General features: G+C 41.5%; 3 protein-coding genes across 3 annotated transcripts in view; 1 reads left to right on the forward strand and 2 right to left on the reverse strand.

The window, feature by feature from the left end:
- Positions 1 to 22209, reverse strand: part of LOC108266890 (E3 ubiquitin-protein ligase TRIM35) — a 63271-nt gene that overhangs the window by 4819 nt on the left and 36243 nt on the right. The gene's annotated exons all lie outside the window — the stretch shown is intronic.
- Positions 2509 to 7148, forward strand: pdcl3 (phosducin-like 3). The gene is made up of 7 exons (XM_017470746.3): positions 2509 to 2664; positions 3218 to 3341; positions 3431 to 3521; positions 5167 to 5310; positions 5462 to 5670; positions 5772 to 5920; positions 6813 to 7148. The coding sequence occupies exons 1-6, from the start codon at positions 2659 to 2661 to the stop codon at positions 5915 to 5917; spliced, it is 720 nt and encodes a 239-aa protein (XP_017326235.1). The 5' UTR covers positions 2509 to 2658; the 3' UTR covers positions 5918 to 5920; positions 6813 to 7148.
- Positions 6564 to 16368, reverse strand: nms (neuromedin S). The gene is made up of 8 exons (XM_017470750.3): positions 16004 to 16368; positions 14558 to 14604; positions 10399 to 10452; positions 10156 to 10182; positions 10016 to 10069; positions 9868 to 9942; positions 8374 to 8425; positions 6564 to 6695 (listed from the first exon to the last, which is right to left on the reverse strand). The coding sequence occupies exons 1-8, from the start codon at positions 16080 to 16082 to the stop codon at positions 6667 to 6669; spliced, it is 417 nt and encodes a 138-aa protein (XP_017326239.1). The 5' UTR covers positions 16083 to 16368; the 3' UTR covers positions 6564 to 6666.

The following is a 22209-nucleotide window of genomic DNA, read 5'->3' on the forward strand; positions in this document are numbered from 1 at the left end:
AACTGTGAAGCATTTCCTAATCCGGGTATGTTTCTTTAAACAGCAGGAGTCCCGTTACATCTGGCGTAAACCAAACACAGAATTCCACAAAAAGAACATCATACCTACAGTCAAGCATGGAGGTGGCACTTTGATGTTGTGGGGATGCTCTGCTGCTTCAGGGCCTGGACAATAGTTAAGGAAAACATGAATTCTGCTCTCTATCAGAAAATCATAAAGGAGAATCTCCAGTCTTCTATCCCTAAGTTGAAATACAAGTGCGACTGGATGATGCAGCAAGACAATGATCCAAAGCACAGGAGTAAGTCCACCTCTGAAACTAAAGTTTTGGAGTGGTCTAGTCAAAGTCCTGACTTGAACCAACTGAGATGCTGAGGCAGGACCTTAAACAGGCAGTTCATGCTCCAAAACCCTCCAATGTGTCTGAACCAAAGCACTTTTGCAAAGGAGAGTGGGTCAAAATTCCACCCGCTCCATATCTGATAACCTATTCATAAGAATTAAAAGCCATTATTTTAATGGTGTTTTCATTTAAAAAATTAATGTCAGAAAAGGGATTTGAACTCACGCTTCCATTTAGAGACCAGAATCCCCCTTTTACCAGGGAAAAGGTCTAAACCTTGAGTGTGGAGCCTTAGACCGCTCGGCCATCCTGACACTACAGATGTGTTTTTTGCCCTTATACCCACCTGTTTACAAACACAATAAATAAACACGCAGACCTGAAAGAGAGGTAAATACATCACCGTGCACAATGCTCTGATCTTTGGAGGAAAGGATTCTGTCTCAGTTTACTCTGGGGGACCCCAGGTATTTTCAGACACTCTGATGATTTTGGCACGCTCTGATATTGTTGTCAATTTGAACAAATGTAAGCACTATTTTCAAAGTCACATGACTTTTTAGTCTTCAGCACAAGTTCCCCTACAAAAATATCTAAGTAGTATGTGTTTCATGATGTACATTAAATATAAATACGGTGATTTATGTGACGAACCACTTCGGTCACTTGAGGTGATTCTGTTAAGTCTTGAGTATACATCAACCACAAACACTTTCATGTGCTCCGTTGATATGGACGATTAAATAGACATCTAAAAGTGCATGTGCCTATTGTTTTGGATCAAGAGTGGGCAGTGGGAGGGCTAATGGCTTTCTACACTGAATATGCAAAAGAAGTTGTTCACAGGTCAGCCCAGATAACCTCATCAGGGTCATGGTCCCAACAGAAGCGTAAAACTTCTGAACTGATTCCCAGTGAAACATGTTCAGATATAGAAAAAAATCCTTTCAGGTTTCCCAGCAGAGGTTCGAATGCTGAAGAGTAGGTCTGAATTTCTGTTTGCCAGATGATGGGTGAAAACTAGTCATTGTAGACAATTCTGAACAGACGCACAGTGAAGCAGGTTTAGACATTGGCCCATGCAGAGACAGGTATTTTCAGTAGCTGTGGACGAGTGGTTAAGGGAAGGACTAGAAATCAATTGGGGTCTCCCCGCTGAACTTGAAGCACGTGTTAATTGCAGTGAACTTGAAATTTATTGAGGGAGAATGCACACACTGTATAAGACTGTATTATCTCTTTGTCAGAGTAAATGAAGAGTCGGCCCAATTGCCTTCTGCCTTTTTATTTGGTTAAAAGTAAACACACAATGCAGACAACAACATTTCTTAGGGAGTTTTTCCTCGCCACCAGCTCGCTCAATTCGGATACATTCACACATTTAAAATCTGTATCCCGTGGCTTATGTTTCTGTAAAGCTGCTTTGAGACAATGTCCATTCTAAAAAGCGCTATACAAATAAAATTGAATTGAACTGAACTGAACAACCAATTACCCTCACATTAGGGAGTGATGGTCAGGTGTCCACATACTTTTGGCCATAAAGTGCCCTTTTCACATTATCTCAGGGGTTCCCAAATTAGGGGTCATGGGGTTAATTGGTTTACATGGTTTAGTTTGGGAAGCCCTGAGATCATGTGTAAGGAGCATCTATGTTGGATGTAACTATGTAGCTAGATAAGTATGAATTAATTTGATAATGGACAACTGACAGTAAAGTAGTTTTTCACAAGAAGACTTATTTACTCTTGCCTGAGTTATTTCTTGATCACTACTTTTAGTAAGTAAATTATTAAAACAGTAGCAGTACTCTTTACACCACTGGAGAATACAGAATAAAATAGAATATATATATATATTTTTAGAGGATAGGAAGGGAAGGCGCCGCAAGTCACGTCATTGGGAATCTACTTTCGGTATCGGCGGTGACGTCATGACCAGCTCCCAGCTCTGCCCTTATTTGACTTTAGCGAGTTCCACTTTGACTGACAGCACGCGCTGCACGACGAACAGCTGTTAAAACTCCTTATATGGTCAGAGCGGATGTTGGTGCTCCCGCTATTATCGTCCCGTGCAGCAACAATCTTCTGCAGTCGTTTTTCTTTTACAGTATATGCACAGTAGTGTGTTATATTCTTATATTTTAAGCATTATTTAATGTTTAACACAAAGTTAATACGCTAAGGAAATGTTAAAATAGTATAAGAGCTGTTTGTGTGTTAGCGCGAGGACGTGTTTCCACTCGGACTGAAATAAGCAGCGCTCTCTCCGTCTTTCCGTGTGGAGGAACAGCTCCAGCAGCGCGCCGTGAAAACATGCAGGTTTGTTTTGTATATTATTTCTGATTAATTTATTTTAATCGGATTAATGTAGGTGATACATAAAGCGCTTTCTGTTTGTTCATGGTTGTGTTAGACTTGTGTGTTGGGCGTCTTGAATTAACCGGTTAAACACACGGCAAAGCCATGTTACAATCCTGCAATCTCTCTCTCTGTCTCTGTCTCTGTCTCTCTCTCTCTCTCTCTCTCTCTCTGTCTGTCTGTCTCTCTCTGTCTCTATCTCTCTCTCTCTGTCTGTCTGTCTCTCTCTCTGTCTCTATCTGTCTCTATCTCTCTCTCTCTCTCTCTCTCTCTCTGTCTGTCTCTATGTCTGTCTGTCTCTCTCTCTCTCTCTGTCTCTCTGTGTGTGTGTGTGTGTGTGTGTGTGTGTGTGTGTGTGTGTGTATGTATGTCTCTCACACTAAATGTTTTTAATGAAGCAGGTTACAATCCTCTGCACGTCAGAGGGAGTAACATCTCCAGTCCTCAGTAGAATATGGGAGCCATGGTTTGTGTCTGTAGTGACCCAGAATAATCCCAACCCTCTCCACTCTAGGACCCAAATGAAGACACCGAGTGGAATGACATCCTCAGGAAGAAGGGCATCCTTCCTCCTAAAGAGACGCCAAAGGAAGAGGAGGAGGCGGAGGAGGAGCAGATCATTCAGCAACAGTCCATTGGTGAGACTTTACAACAGAAAGTCAGAAAGTGAAATATTTAAAATGAACCTGGATTAGATTATTAAAACTACACCTGTTGTTTCCTGCAGTAAAAACCTATGAGAATATGACTCTGGAGGAGCTGGAGGAGAACGAGGATGAGTTCGGCGAGGAGGACGAGATCGCCATCGAGATGTACAGGTGAACGTTTCACCTGTAAATAGTTCTGCTTTATAATGGCTCCTTAAAAGTGCCTTAGGTAAGATTTGCCTGGGGTTTTTTTTTGTTTTGTTTTTTTAATGTTATTTTATTTATTGTTTTTTTTATAAGAAGATTAGTGCTGGGTCTTAATTTGCCTTATATCCACGGTGTCTAAATCGTATCCGAGATGAGAATTAGTATGTTCCGAATCGTAGTGTGTTGAAATGAAGATCCCGAAGGAATGCAGATGGTCGACTGGTTCTGGTAGATCTTTGCTGTATGGATCCGTGGACACTTTCAGCTAATATTACCCACAATTCCTTGCCCTGCGGAGGGAGGAGGATTTTTATGATTTTCTTTCTGAATTCAAGGATGCATTTTAGAGAGGTGTAAAAGATATAAGGGATAATGAATAAAGAAGAATACATTCTTTTAGTACAAGTATGCCAATTGGGACGCAACATACATCTCCAATGGTTAGGTAAGTTCGATATTTGAATGGTTCCCGCCCATGTTCATGAAGCTCCGCCACCAGGATCTATGGCGGTCTATAGTGTCTCTAAAATGATTGACAGGAAGCCTATACAACCACAAATGAGCTTTCTGCATCGATTTCCAAACAGGTTTTCTTACAAGCTTACTACATCCTGCTATGTTTTATTTATTTATTTAACATAATAAATGTATGTTAATACGTTCTACATATCTTCCATGTTATTTGTACAAGTGAGGAATAAAAGTAATCGACTTCTGCATTATTAAGTCTTGTGCAACTTGTTTGCTCACTAAAGTAAAGTTAAATAAGGAAATCTGAAAGAGAAGTAAATCTGCTAAAAAAAAAAAAGGCTTAATTTGGTGTTGGGCCACACTGTGGCGCTGTTTACCCAATACTTAACATTCCTCAGGTCCTCGGGTTTCACAACAAATTTGGGATTTTTACTGAACGCTCACATCAGTTACTGTTTAGCGTTTTTATTCTGAGTCATTTTCCTTTTTTAGTGTTTTGTCCAAAAGTGCTTACTTTTCTGTAAACCAAACATGTAAACGCTACGAAAACAGTAATGAAGACCAAATACTTTAATAAATACAATAAACACTTTAACTAGCTGAACAGTTCAGTTGATTTTATTATTTATTTCAAATGTTGCATAAGTATTCACAGCTCTGAACTTTTCCCCATGTTACGCAATGAAATGGCCTTAGCTGGGATTTTATGCTGATTTTCCATAATGTTCTGTCCATGAACAGGTGTAGCGTAGCGTAGCGTAGCGGTGTGCTGTAGCCCCATGTCTGGGTGGATTGGTACGCTACGGTTGAACAGTCCTTATTCACACCTCTTTATCTGTTTGAGTGGCAGCAGCCTGAGAGTCTTAGACAGAGGGCTGTCAATCAAACATACTCATTAGGATATCGGGCATCTTCTTACGTTTAAATATGAAGATAGAAATAGTGTAGAATATTAAATATTGAAGATAATGCACATTTTACTTTCATAGTATTAAATATTTCTGAATTCTAAAACCTTCTGTTTATTTACTTCCTATTTTAAATGAGGAAAAAAGGTTGTTCAATGTGGTCTCGGACGTTTGCGCCCGCTGTATCTGTACTGTACCACTGATCTACACTGTGCTTTGTCACGTCTCAGGCAGAAGAGGCTCGCCGAGTGGAAAGCAAAGCAGTTGAAGAACGTATTCGGCGAACTGAACGAGATTTCAGGTCAAGACTACGTTCAGGAAGTGACCAAGGCAGGGGCCAGCATCTGGGTGGTGCTGCACCTCTACAAACCAGGGTAGTGTGTGTGTGTGTGTGTGTGTGTGTGTGTGTGTGTGCACTTGTTTTGTAGGTCAAGACATCTAATAGTTTATATGTTCGGTGCACTATTGTAATTAGTAATTATATTGAGTATGTAATAATTATTATTATAATTGTAATTTTCTCAGCATCCCCTTGTGCACGCTGATCAATCAGCACTTGTCCTCTTTGGCACGGAAGTTTCCAGACACTAAGTTCCTGAAGTCGATCTCCACGACGTGCATCGCTAATTATCCGGACAGAAACCTGCCCACCATCTTTGTTTACCACGAGGGGGAGATGAAGGCGCAGTTCATCGGACCGCTGGTGTTCGGAGGAATGAACCTCACGTGTGATGGTGTGTGTGTGTGTGTGTGTGTGTGTGTGTGTGTGTGTGGGTTAATTGACCCTCCTGCTTTCAGTCAGGATTAAGAAAAGTAATATGGTTCTGTTCCTCAGAGCTGGAATGGCGTTTGGCCGAATCCGGCGCTGTGAAAACGGACTTGGAGGAGAATCCGAGGAAACAGATCCAGGACCAGCTGATTTCATCCATCCGCTGCTCAGCACCGCACCGCAAGGACAGCGACGAATCTGATGACGACTGATCGGTGCAGTTTTTTTTCTTTCAGGCTCATTTTTGGACTTTTTTTTGGTTCTCAAGGACTTCTGGTTAAAAACATCAAAGTCTGTGTTCCAATACTGTTTTCAACACAGCCATTCTGACTTCCCTTCAAAAGTCCGAAAGTGCATGTAACTCTTCCCTTCTAAACGTTCTGCGCTCCAGCTGATCGAAGCGCCCTTATGTCGGCTGTGTGGGGTCATCCGAGGGCAGGTGAAGGGGTGGTGCTTGTTTTAAAAACAGAACTGGAACACACGACTGATCATTTTTATAACCTGCTCATAATAAAGGGATCGGCTCCCTCTAGTGTTAAAGATTTAAATCTTCAGCGACTCCTAAAACAATATTTAGATTTTTAAGCTGTTAAAGCCATTTTATAAGTAGTACGTATTCTTATTTATGCCATAACATTTTTGTATAGGACATGTTCCTGATGGCCATCATAAAAAGAATAACCTGTAGATTTATGCTGTTTTTGTTTGATTACTGTTTTACACCCTACACACTACACTTATTTTAACCATACAGTATATTTGTTTTATTTAAAAAGAGATATAGATTTCATTGTAACGTTAGATAGACTCGTGAGCTCTGATAAGTGCAGCAGCGACACACAACACTGGAGATATATATATCACACACGAGTGGCTGTGAGAGAGCGAGAGAACTCAAACGCACAACACGGGTGAGATTGAGTTTATTTACAGAATCGGTGAGTTTACAGTCCACGTGGTGTTACCATCCTCCTGCACATCCAGTCAGCTCTGGGTATACAAACAGATAGAAAAATAAACGTTATTTAAACAGGAGGACACGTACACACCTAACAGTGTTAAATCTGCACTCATGCACTAACGCCTGGGTCCTGCTCTCCTCTATAGAGTAATGTGTTCTCGTCCCTCCTGTCAGAGGACCTGCTGACACAGAGCGGAGACGACTGGAAGATCTGGAGAAGGATTCAGGCGAGAGGGAAGGAGGAGTGAAGACTTTAATATTTGTAACCTGAGGAACCTGCGCTGTTTCAGAGTAATGTGTCTTTAACGTTCGAGCTGGAGTTTATTGAACTTTAGTGATGAGTTGGAGGTAAACCCAGGTTCTCCAGGAGCTGAGGATGGGCAGTGTCATGCAGGCCTTCCCACGTTTATCATCACACTGAGTCTTACTGAACCGGGGACTGTAACTTTCAGCAGAGTTTAATAAACGTGTTCTTGAGCACACTCTGGCTGTCTTTAGCATCTCTGAGTCATCATCTGAAGAGCTGATATATCATGAAAATGTCCACGCTCACTTAAGGTTCAACATACAGAGATATTGCCCTTAAAAATGTTTTAATTAGTGCTAATATTTTGAGAGACTGGAGTTCTGATTTCTGTGAGCTGTAATCCGTAATCATCGAGATTAACACAAAAAAAGGCTTGAACTATTTCACTGTATGTGTAATTAATCTCGAATATATGAAAGTTTTTTAAAATTAAATTACAGGAAAAAATGAACCTTTCCACGATATTCTAATTTTCTGAGATACTTGTGTATACTGAAGGAGCTGTTACTATAGGAATAAAAATATATTAAAATGAGCGCATTAATACAATCCTGTTATTTATGTTACTGTAATTATTGTCAGATTCATGCTGCAACACCTTCTGCTCCAATCATCTCACTGCTGAGGTATGATTATTATAATCAGCACAAATCCTCTGTGAAAAGAAAAATCATTCAGGTGTGACATCATAGCGCACGGCATGTGTATGCTGCTTAAAATCCACGCCCCTAGTGTAGACCACGCCCCTAGTGTAGACCACGCCCACACGCTAATAAAGTGTGGCTTATCTCACCAATCTGCACACTGTACTCTGTAAAGAATGAACAATGAGTGAAGAGGTTTATTCTCATCTACCGTTTAATTCCTACTACACCAGGCTGATTTCAAAATGATTATAATATTTGAATATTACTGGATAATGTTGTATTTTTATTATAAATTTATAGTTGATGAATCGAGTTCCTGTTCTCACAGCAGCTATAAAGCGTCACCAGTCTCTCTTTTTCCCTCTCTTTTGAAGTTAATAAGACAGATGAGACACGGCTTGTCGTGTTACGTCACAGAGGAAAACTTACAGTTACAAAGCGCTGGCACTGGAGACTCCTTCCATAAATATTAAATACATTTTTCCTCACAAAAACATCACCATATCACTGATTATACGTTGTTGTTGTTGGGTTTTTTTTTTTTGTTAAACTACAAAACAGTTTAAAAATCTTTCCCTGTGAATGTAATGCGGTTGGAATGTAAACAATAAGGTATCAGAATAAACACATTAATATAAACCTGTCATCTGAATCACAACTGGAACTGACAGAGCTGCTGTTAACGAACACTGATCGATTTCATTAATAATATTATTTATTTATTTAGGTATCACTGTGGCTTATAGCACCTACCTCGAATTCCTCGAATGAATCGGTCCGAGCGGCCACAAGTCTTCTTCAGTGTCTCTAAGAGAAAGACAAAGTGACTCAAACAGGTGTAACAGGAGAGTATCTCAGGGTCCTGTTTCTGTTTTTCCACATCACCACAGATAACCGATACTCCAGAATGCCTTTATTCTCTGATGAGATGAAGATGAAGATGGAAATAAATGTTCTGACTGAGAGATAGGAATGTGCATAAAAAGTAAAATCAGGACAACACAGTTGTCAGGACAATCCACTCAGTATACTGGACTGGATATCTTTTCTAATCCAAGCCACTGAAGTGTTTATGAGCAGGTGATGACTGAGACTGAGCAGGAGTACAACATACTTGTGTAATTTTACTCTTTATAATTACATTTTATTTATCCACCAGCCCGCCCACCAGCCCACCCAGCACAACAGGGCACTGTCCGGGGTGCTGAAACACTGGCGTGGTTTTGGAGTTCACCAACAGGGCTAGCCAAAGGGGCGGGGCTGGCTAATCACACCTCTAAAAAACCTCACATTCCCACACATTGGAGAACACGAGGGTGAGACACACTAACCATTACTCTTTCTGTGTTCTCTCCAATTCACAGTAGGTTCCAGAGAAGATAAGGCCACTCCAGATTGATGAAACAGACCACAAGACCCCCATTACCACTAACAGCACTTCAGTGTGAACTCACAAGGACTCGATTTCTCTCTCTCTCTCTCTCTGTATCTCTCTCTCGCTCTGTCTCTCTCTCTCGCTCTGTCTGTCTCTGTCTCTCTCTCTCGCTCTGTCTCTCTCTCTCTCTCACTCTCTCTCTCTCTCTGTCTCTCTCTCTCGCTCTGTCTCTCTCTGTCTCTCTCTCTCTCTGTCTCTCTCTCTCGCTCTGTCTCTCTGCCTCTCTCTGTCTCTCTCTCTTTTTGTCTCTCTCTCTCTCTGTCTCTCTCTCTCGCTCTGTCTCTCTCTCTCACTCTCTCTCCCTCTCTCTGTCTCTCTCCCTCTCTCTGTCTCTCTCTCTCGCTCTCACTCTCTCTCTGTCTCTCTCCCTCTCTCTGTCTCTCTCTCTCTGCTTTCAATTTATTTTGTCTTATTTTCCTCGTTCTTCCTTCTCCCCTTACCAGAATTCTTGAGAATTATAAGGAAGTGAACTTTAATTCCTAGTGGATGCTTTAATTCCTTTTGAGCGAAAGCTTCGGTTCTCACATCTTCATTAACACTGAAACCGAACACTCGTTCTCTCACTAAATTACGAACATGTCCAAGAACTTCTCCTTACATTTCATTTACACTTTCAAATTGCTTGTGAAAAATCTCATCTCTTCCTCTCCAATCCAGCCAATGACTGTACGTTTAAAAAGTTAACGGAGAAAGATTTTGACCCGTGAGCTATACTTTCACTGGAGTATAATTATTAAAATGATTTAAAATGAATGACCCCTTACTGAGGGTCTGATCTGCTTTAAGGAAGTGGAAAAGAAAATGTAGCTTACAGACAAAACCTGCTGTTTCTTCCTCCGCAGAGTGAACTTGGGCGAGAGGCGCATCAAGGGGTGGACAGAGTGAGACTAGGAAAAAGTCGCACTGGTTAGTTTGAGTGAAAAACATTTCCTGAAAGAATGCGTTAAGCATGATGTTTACCTCTCTCTCGACAGTGCCGACTGAATTCCGTGCCTTCGAGTAGTGGAACAAGAACTGAGAAGAAGACAGGGTTAGGGTTAGCAGTCCACGTGATTCACTGGCACTGTTATTGAAAACTCGTTATAAAGTCACAGACTAACCCGTTTGAAGACGTTCTGAATCTGCTCCTGAGGAACATCAAGGCACAAATACACACAGTATTATTAATATAATCACTCACACACTCAGTGTATTAATTACACACACGCAGTAGGCTCTCTATACTGCTATATTAAACACACGTTCAATAATCTTTCAACAGACTATCTAATACCTCAAAACCCATGAAAGTGTACGCTAATCTACAAATAATAACACACAGCTCATGAATACTCCTCCCCCACCTTCTTCTGGTCTCCCCACACGAGTCCACACAGCGAGCTCTGAACTGCTGAACCCTGAAAGAGAAAGATCCGGACAAGACGATCAATGATCAGAAATCACGGATGTGGTGAAGATCTCTGTAAGGAGATGTTTATGTAATATTTATGGAAGGAGTCTCCAGTGTCAGCACTTTATAACAGTCAGAGGGAAATATGTAACTTTAGGTTTTCAGACAAGGGACAGTTAGGTGTTTTTTTTTTTTCCTATTAATGTCAATATGAACAGGAACTGTTCAGTATTAACTTCAGTAATGACAGGAACTAAAGTGTTTCGTGAATGCTTCAGAACACTAAATCTAAATTTGTATACATATATACATATATATATATATATATATATATACAGTTTCAATATATATATGTACAGTTTCAATTGAAATTATTCACCCCCCCCCCCCCCCCCCCACACACACACACACACTTTCCAGATCAGGTTTATTGTCAGAATGTACAGACTTTCAGATGATTGTGATGAACAAATCAAACAAAAGCAGTTGAAATAGTTTGATCCAACGAACGCTTCAAGTGGTTTCCCCAAATTCAACTGAAAATGCAACTTATAATGACTTCTCCAGTCTCAAAATTATTCACCCCCTCATGACGAGCATCTTTAGTACTCAGTAGAGATCCTTTTGCTGTTATGACCTGCTGCAAACGAGACACCAGTCTCTGCAGCGTTCCTGAGGAATCTTCTCCCGTTCCTCATGAGCACTGGCCTCCAGTTCAGTAATATTCTTGAGTTTGTGTGCTGCAACCGTCTTCTTCACATCCAACCAGAGATTCCCTATGGGGTTCAAGTCAGGTGACTGTGACGGCCCTGTAGAATCTTCCAGAACTTCTTCTGTAACCAAGCCTTGGTGGAATTTGAGGTACGCTTGGGATCATTGTCCTGTTGGAAGGTCCGATGACGCCCAAGCTTCAGCTTCCTCACAGACGGCGTGAGGTTTTCTCCTAGGATTTCCTGATACTTCAGTGAATCCATCTCACCTTCCACATGCTGCAGGTCTCCAGTGCCAGAGGATGTAAAGCAGCCGCAGAGCATCACCGAGCCACCACCATGCTCGACTGTGGACAGAGTGTTCTTTCTTTCACAACTGTTGGTTGTGGTTTTTCTCCACCTCAGTCATCCACTACAGTTCTTCTCAAAGGCTTCTGTGGTCTTCCAGGACTTTTGGTGTTCCTGAGCTCACCAAGCACATTCTTTCTTCTTAAACATGTACTGAATAGTGGATTATTATTTTCAACTAAGTTCATTATTTAATTTCAACTCCAATATACTGGGGTAGACTCCACTGGTAGACAACTAAAGTAACAATAACAACAGGCACTGTCCAAATATTTATGGACTTGTATAATTTGGGCTCAAAAATGAGAATAAGATCTTTCCAGGAAAAAGAAGGGCTAACAGAAACTGTTCAACAGTTTGCACTATTAGGTCTAGGTCATGACATTTATTAAACTGATTAAAGTTTTTCTTTATATAAAATAGTTTTACAAATATTAAAAACATATATCACGAAGACTTTTATGAAGAACTCTCACTGGCTTTCATGAGGACAACTTCAGATTAAAACATTTATACATTTAAAGCTCAGCATTCTGGACTCATGCACCTGGGAAGTCAGAAGTTTGAAAGCACAAAAGCCACTTGTGTTTTGGGAGAGAGTCTGCATTAGACCGTGTTTTGGGATAGAGTCCGCATTAGACGAGGTTTTGAGAGAGTCCGCATTAGACGACGTTTTCAGAGAGTCCGCATTAGACGACGTTTTGAGAGAGTCTGCATTAGACGATGTTGAAAGGTCTGGACTGAAGTGAGAATTCAAAAAGTCAGGTGTGTTTTATAATTAACACAGCTGTCGGAAGGACATGTGACATATTGACATGTAATCATGAAAGTGAGATCATTATAGTGTGTGTGTGTGTGTGTGTGTGTGTGTGTGTGTGTGTGTGTGTGAGAGAGAGAGAAAGAGATCAACAGTGAGACTCAGACAGAAAGAAGTCCACTGAAGTCCTTGGTTAGAAGGTGCTGATGGATGTTCTGCAGTACCTGCTCATTCACACAGACACTCCCACAATCTCAGCCTGATGTAAATAGAGTAAACATGATATTAAGGCTCATAATCAGCGACACGGTGGAGTTTTCTGTAAGGAGACATTTAGTACTTAACATTTATGGAAGGAGTCTCCAGTGTCAGTGCTTTTTAACAGTCAGTAGGTTTGTCTTCAGGACAGAGGAGTTTACGCTTCTTTTCCGTTTCTCAGTAACGCGATAAACAGCTTTTTTTGTCTTATTAACTTGAACAGAGAGAGAGAGTAAAGAGAGGGAATAGAGAGAGAGAATAAAGAGAATAAAAAAGAATAAAGAGACAGAATTAAAAAAATAAATAGAGAGAATAGAGAGAGGGAATAAAGAGAGGGAACAGAGAGAGGGAATAGAGAGAGAAAATAAAGAGAGAGAATAAAAAAGAATAGAGAGAGGGAATAAAGAGAGAATAAAGAGAGAGGGAATAGAGAGAGAGAATAGAGAGAGAGGGAATAAAGAGAGGGAATAATGAGAGAGGGAATAAAGATAGAGAGAATAAAGAGAGAGAATAAAGAGAGAGAATAGAGAGAGGGAATAATTAATCTGGATCATGTGTAGAAGCACGGAGACGCTCCTATCTCATCTTCTCGTGTTCTGAAACACCATCCTGTGCTTGATTGTTTTCGCAGAGCAGCAGGACATGTGAGAGTGCAGTAGATGACGATCCAGCACTGGAAGGGTTAATGTAATCCTGTGTGGTGGAATAGATGGAGGCGGCAGTTTACTGGACATTGAACAATCCCTGACCATCCCTCTGTGTCAGCTCCTCCAGTCCTGCACCACTGGCTGGTGGATCTCAGTAATACTGACACAGCAGTGTGTGTGTGTGTGTGTGTGTGTGTGTGTGTGTGTGTGTGTGTGTGTGTGTGTGTGGTGCTGGACCTTCCACTCACAGTTTAAACTGATCTATCTGACCACAGGACACTTCTGGCTGAAAACGTTGGACCTGCGAGCTCTTCTCAACCCATTCACATTCAGTAGTCACACTGAAGTGTTTAAAAGCCCCAGAGGTACTGCTGCACCCGATCCTCTTACACACCACCTGTACAGTATCACTGCTGCACCCGAACCTCTTACACACCACCTGTACAGTGTCACTGCTGCACCCGATCCTCTTACACACCACCTGTACAGTGTCACTGCTGCACCTGATCCTCTTACACACCACCTGTACAGTGTCACTGCTGCACCCGATCCTCTTACACACCACCTGTACAGTATCACTGCTGCACCCGATCCTCTTACACACCACCTGTACAGTATCACTGCTGCACCCGATCCTCTTACACACCACCTGTACAGTGTCACTGCTGCACCCGAACCTCTTACACACCACCTGTACAGTATCACTGCTGCACCCGATCCTCTCACACACCACCTGTACAGTGTCACTGCTGCACCCGATCCTCTCACACACCACCTGTACAGTGTCACTGCTGCACCTGATCCTCTTACACACCACCTGTACAGTGTCACTGCTGCACCCGATCCTCTTACACACCACCTGTACAGTATCACTGCTGCACCTGATCCTCTTACACACCACCTGTACAGTATCACTGCTGCACCTGATCCTCTTACACACCACCTGTACAGTGTCACTGCTGCACCCGATCCTCTTACACACCACCTGTACAGTGTCACTGCTGCACCCGATCCTCTTACACACCACCTGTACAGTGTCACTGCTGCACCCGATCCTCTCACACACCACCTGTACAGTGTCACTGCTGCTCTGAGAATAAAGCTCCACCCCAGTCATATCTGCTCAGCTCCACATGAAATCATAATTATTATACTGTTCATTACTACAGTTAGCTGAGGGAACGCTGAGGGAACGCTGAGGGAACGCTGAGGGAACGCTGATGGAACGCTGAGGGAACGCTGAGGGAACGCTGAGGGAACGCTGAGGGAACGCTGAGGGAACGCTGATGGAACGCTGAGGGAACGCTGAAGGAACGCCGTCACTGTGAGAATGAACGAGTGTAAGGAGAAGAGAACCTGCTGCAGGTATGTAGTGAATGTCTGTGTGCGTACCTGCGTGTAGTCTCCATCGTCGCCACAGTCTAACAGCGGATAGCATTCTGACAACAGAAATAACGTCTTCATTAACCTCATTTACACTGGATATTTTTAATAAGAAAACAATAATAAAAACAGGTTTATGAGATCGAAACTGTTAAAGCGTAATAAGCGTGTACTCGGATGTTTACTCTTCCCTGAATACAGGAAATAAAATAAATCGGTCTTATTTATTACAGCTCGTGTTGAATTAAGTTATTTATGCGTAAATTATTTCACAACATCTCTTCACATGTTTTTAACATTCGTGTGTAGAAGGTTATGAGAACTAGAACGCAGCAGTGTTGGTGCAGTGGAGCACGAACACAGCAGGGTGGAGATAACGGACTACAGAGTCACTGTCTGGTGCAGTTTCCTTTTCTGATTTAGGGAAAGTTTGTTCAGATACACGACGGAGACGCAGTGAGGTAATGATAAATAATAACATGATCTACAACCGCCTGCAGGTGATTTACATCTGATCATCACTTAGAAACAGACTGCAGCGGGACCTGAAGATCTGACGGAGTTATGTTCGAAACATTTCAGCGGGAATCACAGGAAGACCCGCGAGAAACAGGGCAGAGAAACATTTCCAAGAATCGTTGATTATTTTCATCTCCTGTTTGCTTTCGCACACTTAAGTGTGTGTGAAATCTGATGATCAGATCAGATCCATCAGAGTCACCTGAAGAGATCAGACTGCAGGGAATTCTGACCTTTTCTACAGAAATTACACAAATTTTATTTGAAATAGTGCAGAACCTTAAATACCAAACGCTTTTTTGGTGATTTCCTGTCTCTCTCTCCCTCTGCCTGCCTGTCTCTCTCTCCCTCTGCCTGTCTGTCTGTCTCTCCCTCTGCCTGTCTGTCTGTCTCTCCCTCTGTCTGTCTCTCCCTCCGTCTGTCTGTCTGTGTCTCCCTCTGTCTGTCTCTCTCCCTCCCTCTGCCTGTCTGTCTGTCTCTCCCTCTGTCTGTCTGTCTGTCTCTCCCTCTGCCTGTCTGTCTGTCTCTCCCTCTGTCTGTCTGTCTGTCTCTCCCTCTGTCTGTCTCTCTCTCCCTCTATCTGTCTCTCTCTCCCTCTGTCTGTCTGTTTGTCTCTCCAACTGTCTGTCTCTCTCTCTCACTCTGTCTGTCTCGCTCTCTCTCACTCTCTCTCTCTCCCTCTGTCTGTCTCTCTCTCTCTCTCGCTCTGTCTGTCTCGCTCTCTCTCACTCTCTCTCTGTCTCTCTCTCCCTCTGTCTGTCTCTCGCTCTGTCTCTCTCTGTTTCTCTCCCTCTGTCTGTCTCTCTTTCTCCATCTGTCTGTCTGTCTGTCTGTCTGTCTGTCTCTCTCTCTCTCTCTCTCTCTCTCTCTCTCTCTCTCTCTCTCTCTGTAGAAGATCTAATAGTACTAGAACAGGAAGGAAAGGCAGACACTCACCAGCCTGAGAGTAAAAACCGGTGAGACACCAGAGGATTAAACACAGGGAGTAAAGTTCTCTAAAACACGTCTCGCGCATCTCCGTCGAAAAGCTTCCTGTAAACTCTGGTCGTGAAACGAGGTCGCGTGCACTGACTTGAATGCGCGAGGAAAGTTAACGCAGCCCGGTTTATTTATACGGGACGGAGGGTCGCGAGGGTCCGCGCGGCCGCAGTGACGTCGTCAGGCCCGCCCCTCCCCGCGCGCAGTTGTAGATGAATAGTAATGATGAGTAATGAAGAGAATCAGTCCGAAATCAACACCAGTCAGGAATTAAAAACTTAATTATTCATTACTGAAGCGGTAAAACTACAGCAGGTGAAATGTCCTGCAGGATTTAAACTCTAACACATGATGCATGTCGGAAATCCTCCAGATGTCCACTCTCTACATGTTAGGACATATTCTACATGTCCTTCTACACTCTCTACATGTGAAGGACGGAATATTTCTAATAAAGATCAGATTTCTGTAACAGCTCGGATCTTCACGTAGTTACCTTAACCACGGGTCTGTATTAATGCGCTCGTTTATTTATATGAATATGTTTCTATAGGAACAGATCATTCACAGGGACCTGTACAGCAGGTGTGTCATATAATATAATAATAATAATAATAATAATAATAATAATAATAATAACTCAGCACATATCACCTCACACCTCCAGGGTCGGGGGTTCGATTCCCACCGTGGCCCTGTGTGTGTGGAGTTTGCGTGTTCTCCCCGTGCTGCGGGGGTTTCCTCCGGGTGCTCAGGTTTCCTCCCCCAGTCCAAACACACGCATGGTAGTCTGAGTGGTTTGTCTAAAGTGTCCGTAGTGTATGAATGTGTGTGTGAGTGTGTGTGTGATTGTGCCCTGCGATGGATTGGCACCCTGTCCAGGGTGTACCCCGCCTTGTGCCCCATGCTCCCTGGGATAGGCTCCAGGTTCCCCCGCGACCCTGAAGGACAAGCGGTATAGAAGATGGATGGATGGATGGATAATAATGATTAAGAAAGTGTGTTGATATGGTGAAGTTTTCTTAAAGTAAGGAGACGCTTATTTAAGGCTTATGAAAGGAGTCTCCAGTGTCAGTGATTTGAGAACATCGGCCGCCTTTAAGACAGAAGAGTTTGCACTTCCATATTTCTCTGTAACAAGCTGCATTCTTCTCATTAACTTGAAGAGAGAGAATAAAGAGAGGGGAAAAAGTGAGAAAAGAGAGAATAAAGAGAGAATAAAGAGAGAATAAAGAGGGAATAAAGAGAATAAAGAGGGAATAAAGAGAGGGAATAATAGTGGCATGTTTTGGAAGGTGGAATCCATGCGGTTACTGTGAGAACACTACCATGCTGCCCTCACTGTCATGATGTTAAGCTGCATTTGACTCGTAATTCTTGACCTCCAATCAGGAACAAAAAAACCCTCGCCTTCTTTCTTCTTACCTGGGATGGTCTCATCAACTCCTCCGAGTTCAGCAAGTGACATAAAATCAACATGGAGGTATAATGATTGCCAACAAGGTGGTTTATTCCACCAGAAATGCTTTTGAGGAGAAACTCCACATGGAGAGACTAAGCAGAGGAACCACGGCATGAACGCAGGAGATCATTACAGACATACAACACTTATATCATAAACTCAACCACTGATCTGTCAGTAAGTGTGTGTAATACTTTACCGCTCATCATTATTATTATTATTATTCTTCCATCTGAGACCTCGTGATATAATGCATTACTCAACACTAACAGCTTTACTATCGATAGATTTTACATTTTAGCTCCTTTCTTATATCACAATCACGTCACTGACACGGCGCTGTGACTCAAGAGGAAATTAAATACAGAAATAAAGACTCTGTGTTCTAATAAATGACATAAAAGTCATTTTTTGGATATATATATATATATATATATATATATATATATATATATATATATATATACACACACATACAGTTGTGCCCAAAAGTTTACATACCCCTTGCAGAATCTGCAAAATCTCAATACTGTTAACAAAATAAGACGGATCATAAAAACCCATGTGGTTATTTATTTAGTTCTGTCCTGAATAAACTATTTCACATAACAGATGTTTACATAAAGTCCACAAGACAAGATAATAGCTGAATTTATATAAAAAAAAGAAGGGCAGGACTAAATGAAAAAAAAAAGATCTTTAAACAAAATAATAACAATTTACACTGATCATCCTGTTTAAAAGTTTACACCCCCCTGACATCACACAAGTCCTGTTTAATGTGAATTTTTTTTTGTTAGATGTGAGGGAGACTGTGCTGCGTTGCCAGATCTGCTTAACAAAACATCCCAAAATTCCAATCCCCAAATTCCAAAACAATCCCAAACAATTCCATTAATTCAAAAAGAATTAAGCAGTATTAAAAGACCTAGTTTACTGAATAGTACTAAAATGGTGTGTCTATGAGGGAAAAAATATGCTTTCAGTTCTTTTCTGGCTGCTGATGTTCTGACAAATTGTCCCTGATGTTTTAGCATGCCTCTTCTTATAGTTTAATACCAGTAGGTTTATACTGGAAGCAGAAAGTTTCCGGTAAAGTAATAAAGTAGACAAAAATAGCACAAAGACAAATAAATATGGTCTCTGGAAGGTTAAGGTGGGGATCAGGAGGGATAGATCGTTTGAAGAGCGCTAATTGTACAGTGTTTAGTATCTCAAATGTAGTAAATAATCAGTGGCACTTCCCATGTTCCTGCCCCATTGTTCCACTTTCTCAAAATCAGCCCTCAAATACATTATTTATACACACACACACACACACACACACACACACATGAGGGCATGGACATTGTTTACAAGTTGTGTTGATAATTTTTGTGTGAAAAGGCAAACGTTTCTGCGAGTGTAGCATAAGGAACGGATAAATGATTGGTGCATTAATTGAGTTCCCCACAATGACAGAAACACTGTACAGTACAGACTGAGAGGTGGAAAAGAGGCACATGGTGTTTTTCCTCTTTCAGACGTGTGGCGCCAAGTACAGGAAACTAAATCACCTAAAAATAACGCGGCTGAATCACAGAGCCAATTTAAATGTGCCAAATTGCCTTTATCAGAGCAAAAGAAGACACGATCAAGGCCACGTATATTTAATGTTAATATTCAATATTCGCCTCCTCTTTTTATATTTCAGGTTGCAGTTTAATGTGTATTATTTGCACAGACATTTGCTTAAAAAACAACCGTCTTATGTCTATATCAAATTGAATTTTTGACCTTTTCCACAGATGTGCAGATTTGAGTTTAATAGGAAAGCTCGTCACGAAGCAATCAGGTTTCCAAATGTTATTTACATGCAGGAGAAATAAACAAAGTCTTCAGGACGAGGCTGGATCACGCTTTAAAGCAAGCAGAGTAAAGGAGAAAAAAGTCTTATGAGTACCAGTTTATATATTTCAGTCTCTGGATCATCTGGGTAAATAAACACACTTGCTCTGGCACGTCCACGTGCTTTAACCCGTGATCCAGCACCGAGCTCCTCCAGGATCGGAGTCTTAAACAGCACACCTGCTCGGCCATCTTTCTGAGGAGAAGTTCAGGAGTCATGCAGCTGCATTGTGGATCTGTTGTAAGAGTCGATGGCATGCCGGACAGACCCGTATTACTGATATATTCTTCCAAATACAACACACTCTCTCAGACAGAGGCTCAGATGTGCACCAACTGCCATCATTCAGACATCACGTCTAGGCCTACTGATGCCAAAGGCTATACAAGATGGTTTTTTAGCACACTTTTAACATTTGAAAGCACACCTCCGGAGGCTGTTCAAAAGCTGAGACTTCATTTCATTATCATGAGTTAGGAAATTAAAGTTTATTGTCAGTTTCTCCCAGAATATACATTACATAAGCACACAGATTGTGCTGCCATTGTCCCTGCTGCCTCTTTGTGTGGAATAGCCTCAGCTGTCTTTCCTGCATGCTGTTTGAGCGTGTGTGTGTGTGTGTGTGTGTGTGTGTGTGTGTGTGTGTGTGTGTGTGTGTGGTGGGGTAGATTTACAAGGTTAATCATTTCGTCACTGAATAAAAACAAGCCACAATAAATGAAATTGATGAAACAGTAAAATCGTTTTTATTAGGGGTGAAGCAGCAGACGTGATGCGTTAATCTACCTATTGATCAGTGGATCAGAATGTTATACACACACACACACACACACACACAAACCATATGAAAAAAACAGTTTAATGTTTCTTGTAAAACAGCTGAAGCTGGTGTAAATAGTACCGGAGATGAGGCGAGGGTCCACTGACGACGGTATTACGGGAAGTGTGATATTTACGACTGAAGCCAATCATAGTACTTCATTTAAATGCAGTTTTCTCAGACTGGTATCTGGCATGTGACAGCGGAGACTCAGGTACCATCAGGGACTTGCTTATGGATCAGTTAGAAAGAGTAAAATGCAGGAAAAAAACAAACTCAAAAATGATATAAAAAAGGCAGTGGGATTAGTAGCCATGTGAGTTCTGTAGATACTTCCTTCCAGTTCTGTGGTGAAACAGGTTACTGTCCACGTCTCTTTCACACCTTTCCTTTGGCAAATATAGTCCATCATCCTTCTCTCTGGTCTTAATAGTGTAGAACATTTTATTTGTCTGTATTTCTCAGTGTGAACAGAGAACACTAGAGAGTTGAGCGGTTACAGCTGGAGGAAGTTCACTATTTATTTAAGGAAAGATGCTACAGGTTGTGTCAGGTGATATCTGGAAAAATTGCATTAATAGATAATGATTAAAGTCTTCTCTTAAACTGTAGTAATGAAATGAGGAAAACTCAACACATCCCTGAAAATCATGTTTCCTCGTATTTATTCAGTCCCTCCAGGATTTAGTGATTGTATGATGGTAGAAATTAACGCAAAATAAAAGAAACGCCGCAATATTCGGAGGAGCGTGCAGTTTTTAAAGAATTTTGGCAGATACGGACCGAGACGCATCATGTGACATCATCTCATCGTGCGTTCATCCACAACCCTCTTCAATTCACATGAGTCAAACATGAGTACAGCTAAAAGCTCTCATTTACCAACAAACATCACTGTGGAAGAGCGCAGAACTATGTCATGCGATTGCGATTTCGCCTTTATGAGTAGTTTTCTGTAAAAAATGCACAATTAATAAACCTTAAAGGACACGCACTAGAGCCGAAACTAAAGCCGGACATTTCTCGTGTTCACTGCCATTCATAATTGAAAAGATATGACAAAAAAATTCCCCAAAAATGTTGATTATCGTTGGATTTACATTCGATGTTTATAGTAAAAAAAAACTGTATATATATGTACTGTATTTGCAGAGTGTGTAGTAGTAGCTTGATTCAACTATATATATATATATATATATATATATATATATATATATATATATATATATATATATATATATATAAATGATTTTCCAACAAACTTTTGTGTAAAAGTGTTTCTCCGTGAAATAAATATTTTAATTTGAGTAAGCATTTAATTAACCTCATTTGATTGTGATAGCTATAGTTTTTTTAATGACCCGATTGACCTGGAGTGTCTTACTTTAAGCAGGATTAAGGATGATGCTTAAATGATCCAGTTTCAGGCAAATCTATAAACTACTCTTTTATAATGAACCCGTGATCCTCAGTGGTGTCCCGGATCTATTTTGTAATGAAACTCCTTTACATGGTTTTATTCTCTTGTGAAGAAACGTGCGAGACAGCAGGCGAGAAAGGAAAAGATGGGTTACGCATTACAGCTGGGACATTTTATTCGGGTTCTGGATGAGTTGGTGACGTTTCCATCCCATTCCATTCTGCAGCAGAAGAACAACACACATGGCACCGATGTGCTGCTCTGGTGCACGGACATTTCACCCAGCAGGCCGCTTGAGGAAGCCGTAGCGTGGTGCAGAAATGACATCGCTAACGAGTGTGTTCATCCATTAAGGAGAGAGATGCACTGTGGAAGTGCTAGTGTGGAAATGCTGCAAGGTGCGAGGAGCATACTGGGAAACGTGATGGTGTCATCTTGCTGATTAAGAGCAGATACGAAGCGTCCACTGGGAAGTGTGAGGCGCGGTCTGTGGATAACAGCAGCTGGTGATGATACAGGAAATGACCTGAAAGGGATTTACACAGCTAATGGTCTTTGTATTTATGTGTGTGTG

The sequence above is a fragment of the Ictalurus punctatus genome, chromosome 6, assembly GCF_001660625.3.
Source record: "Ictalurus punctatus breed USDA103 chromosome 6, Coco_2.0, whole genome shotgun sequence".
Lineage (NCBI taxonomy): Eukaryota > Metazoa > Chordata > Actinopteri > Siluriformes > Ictaluridae > Ictalurus > Ictalurus punctatus.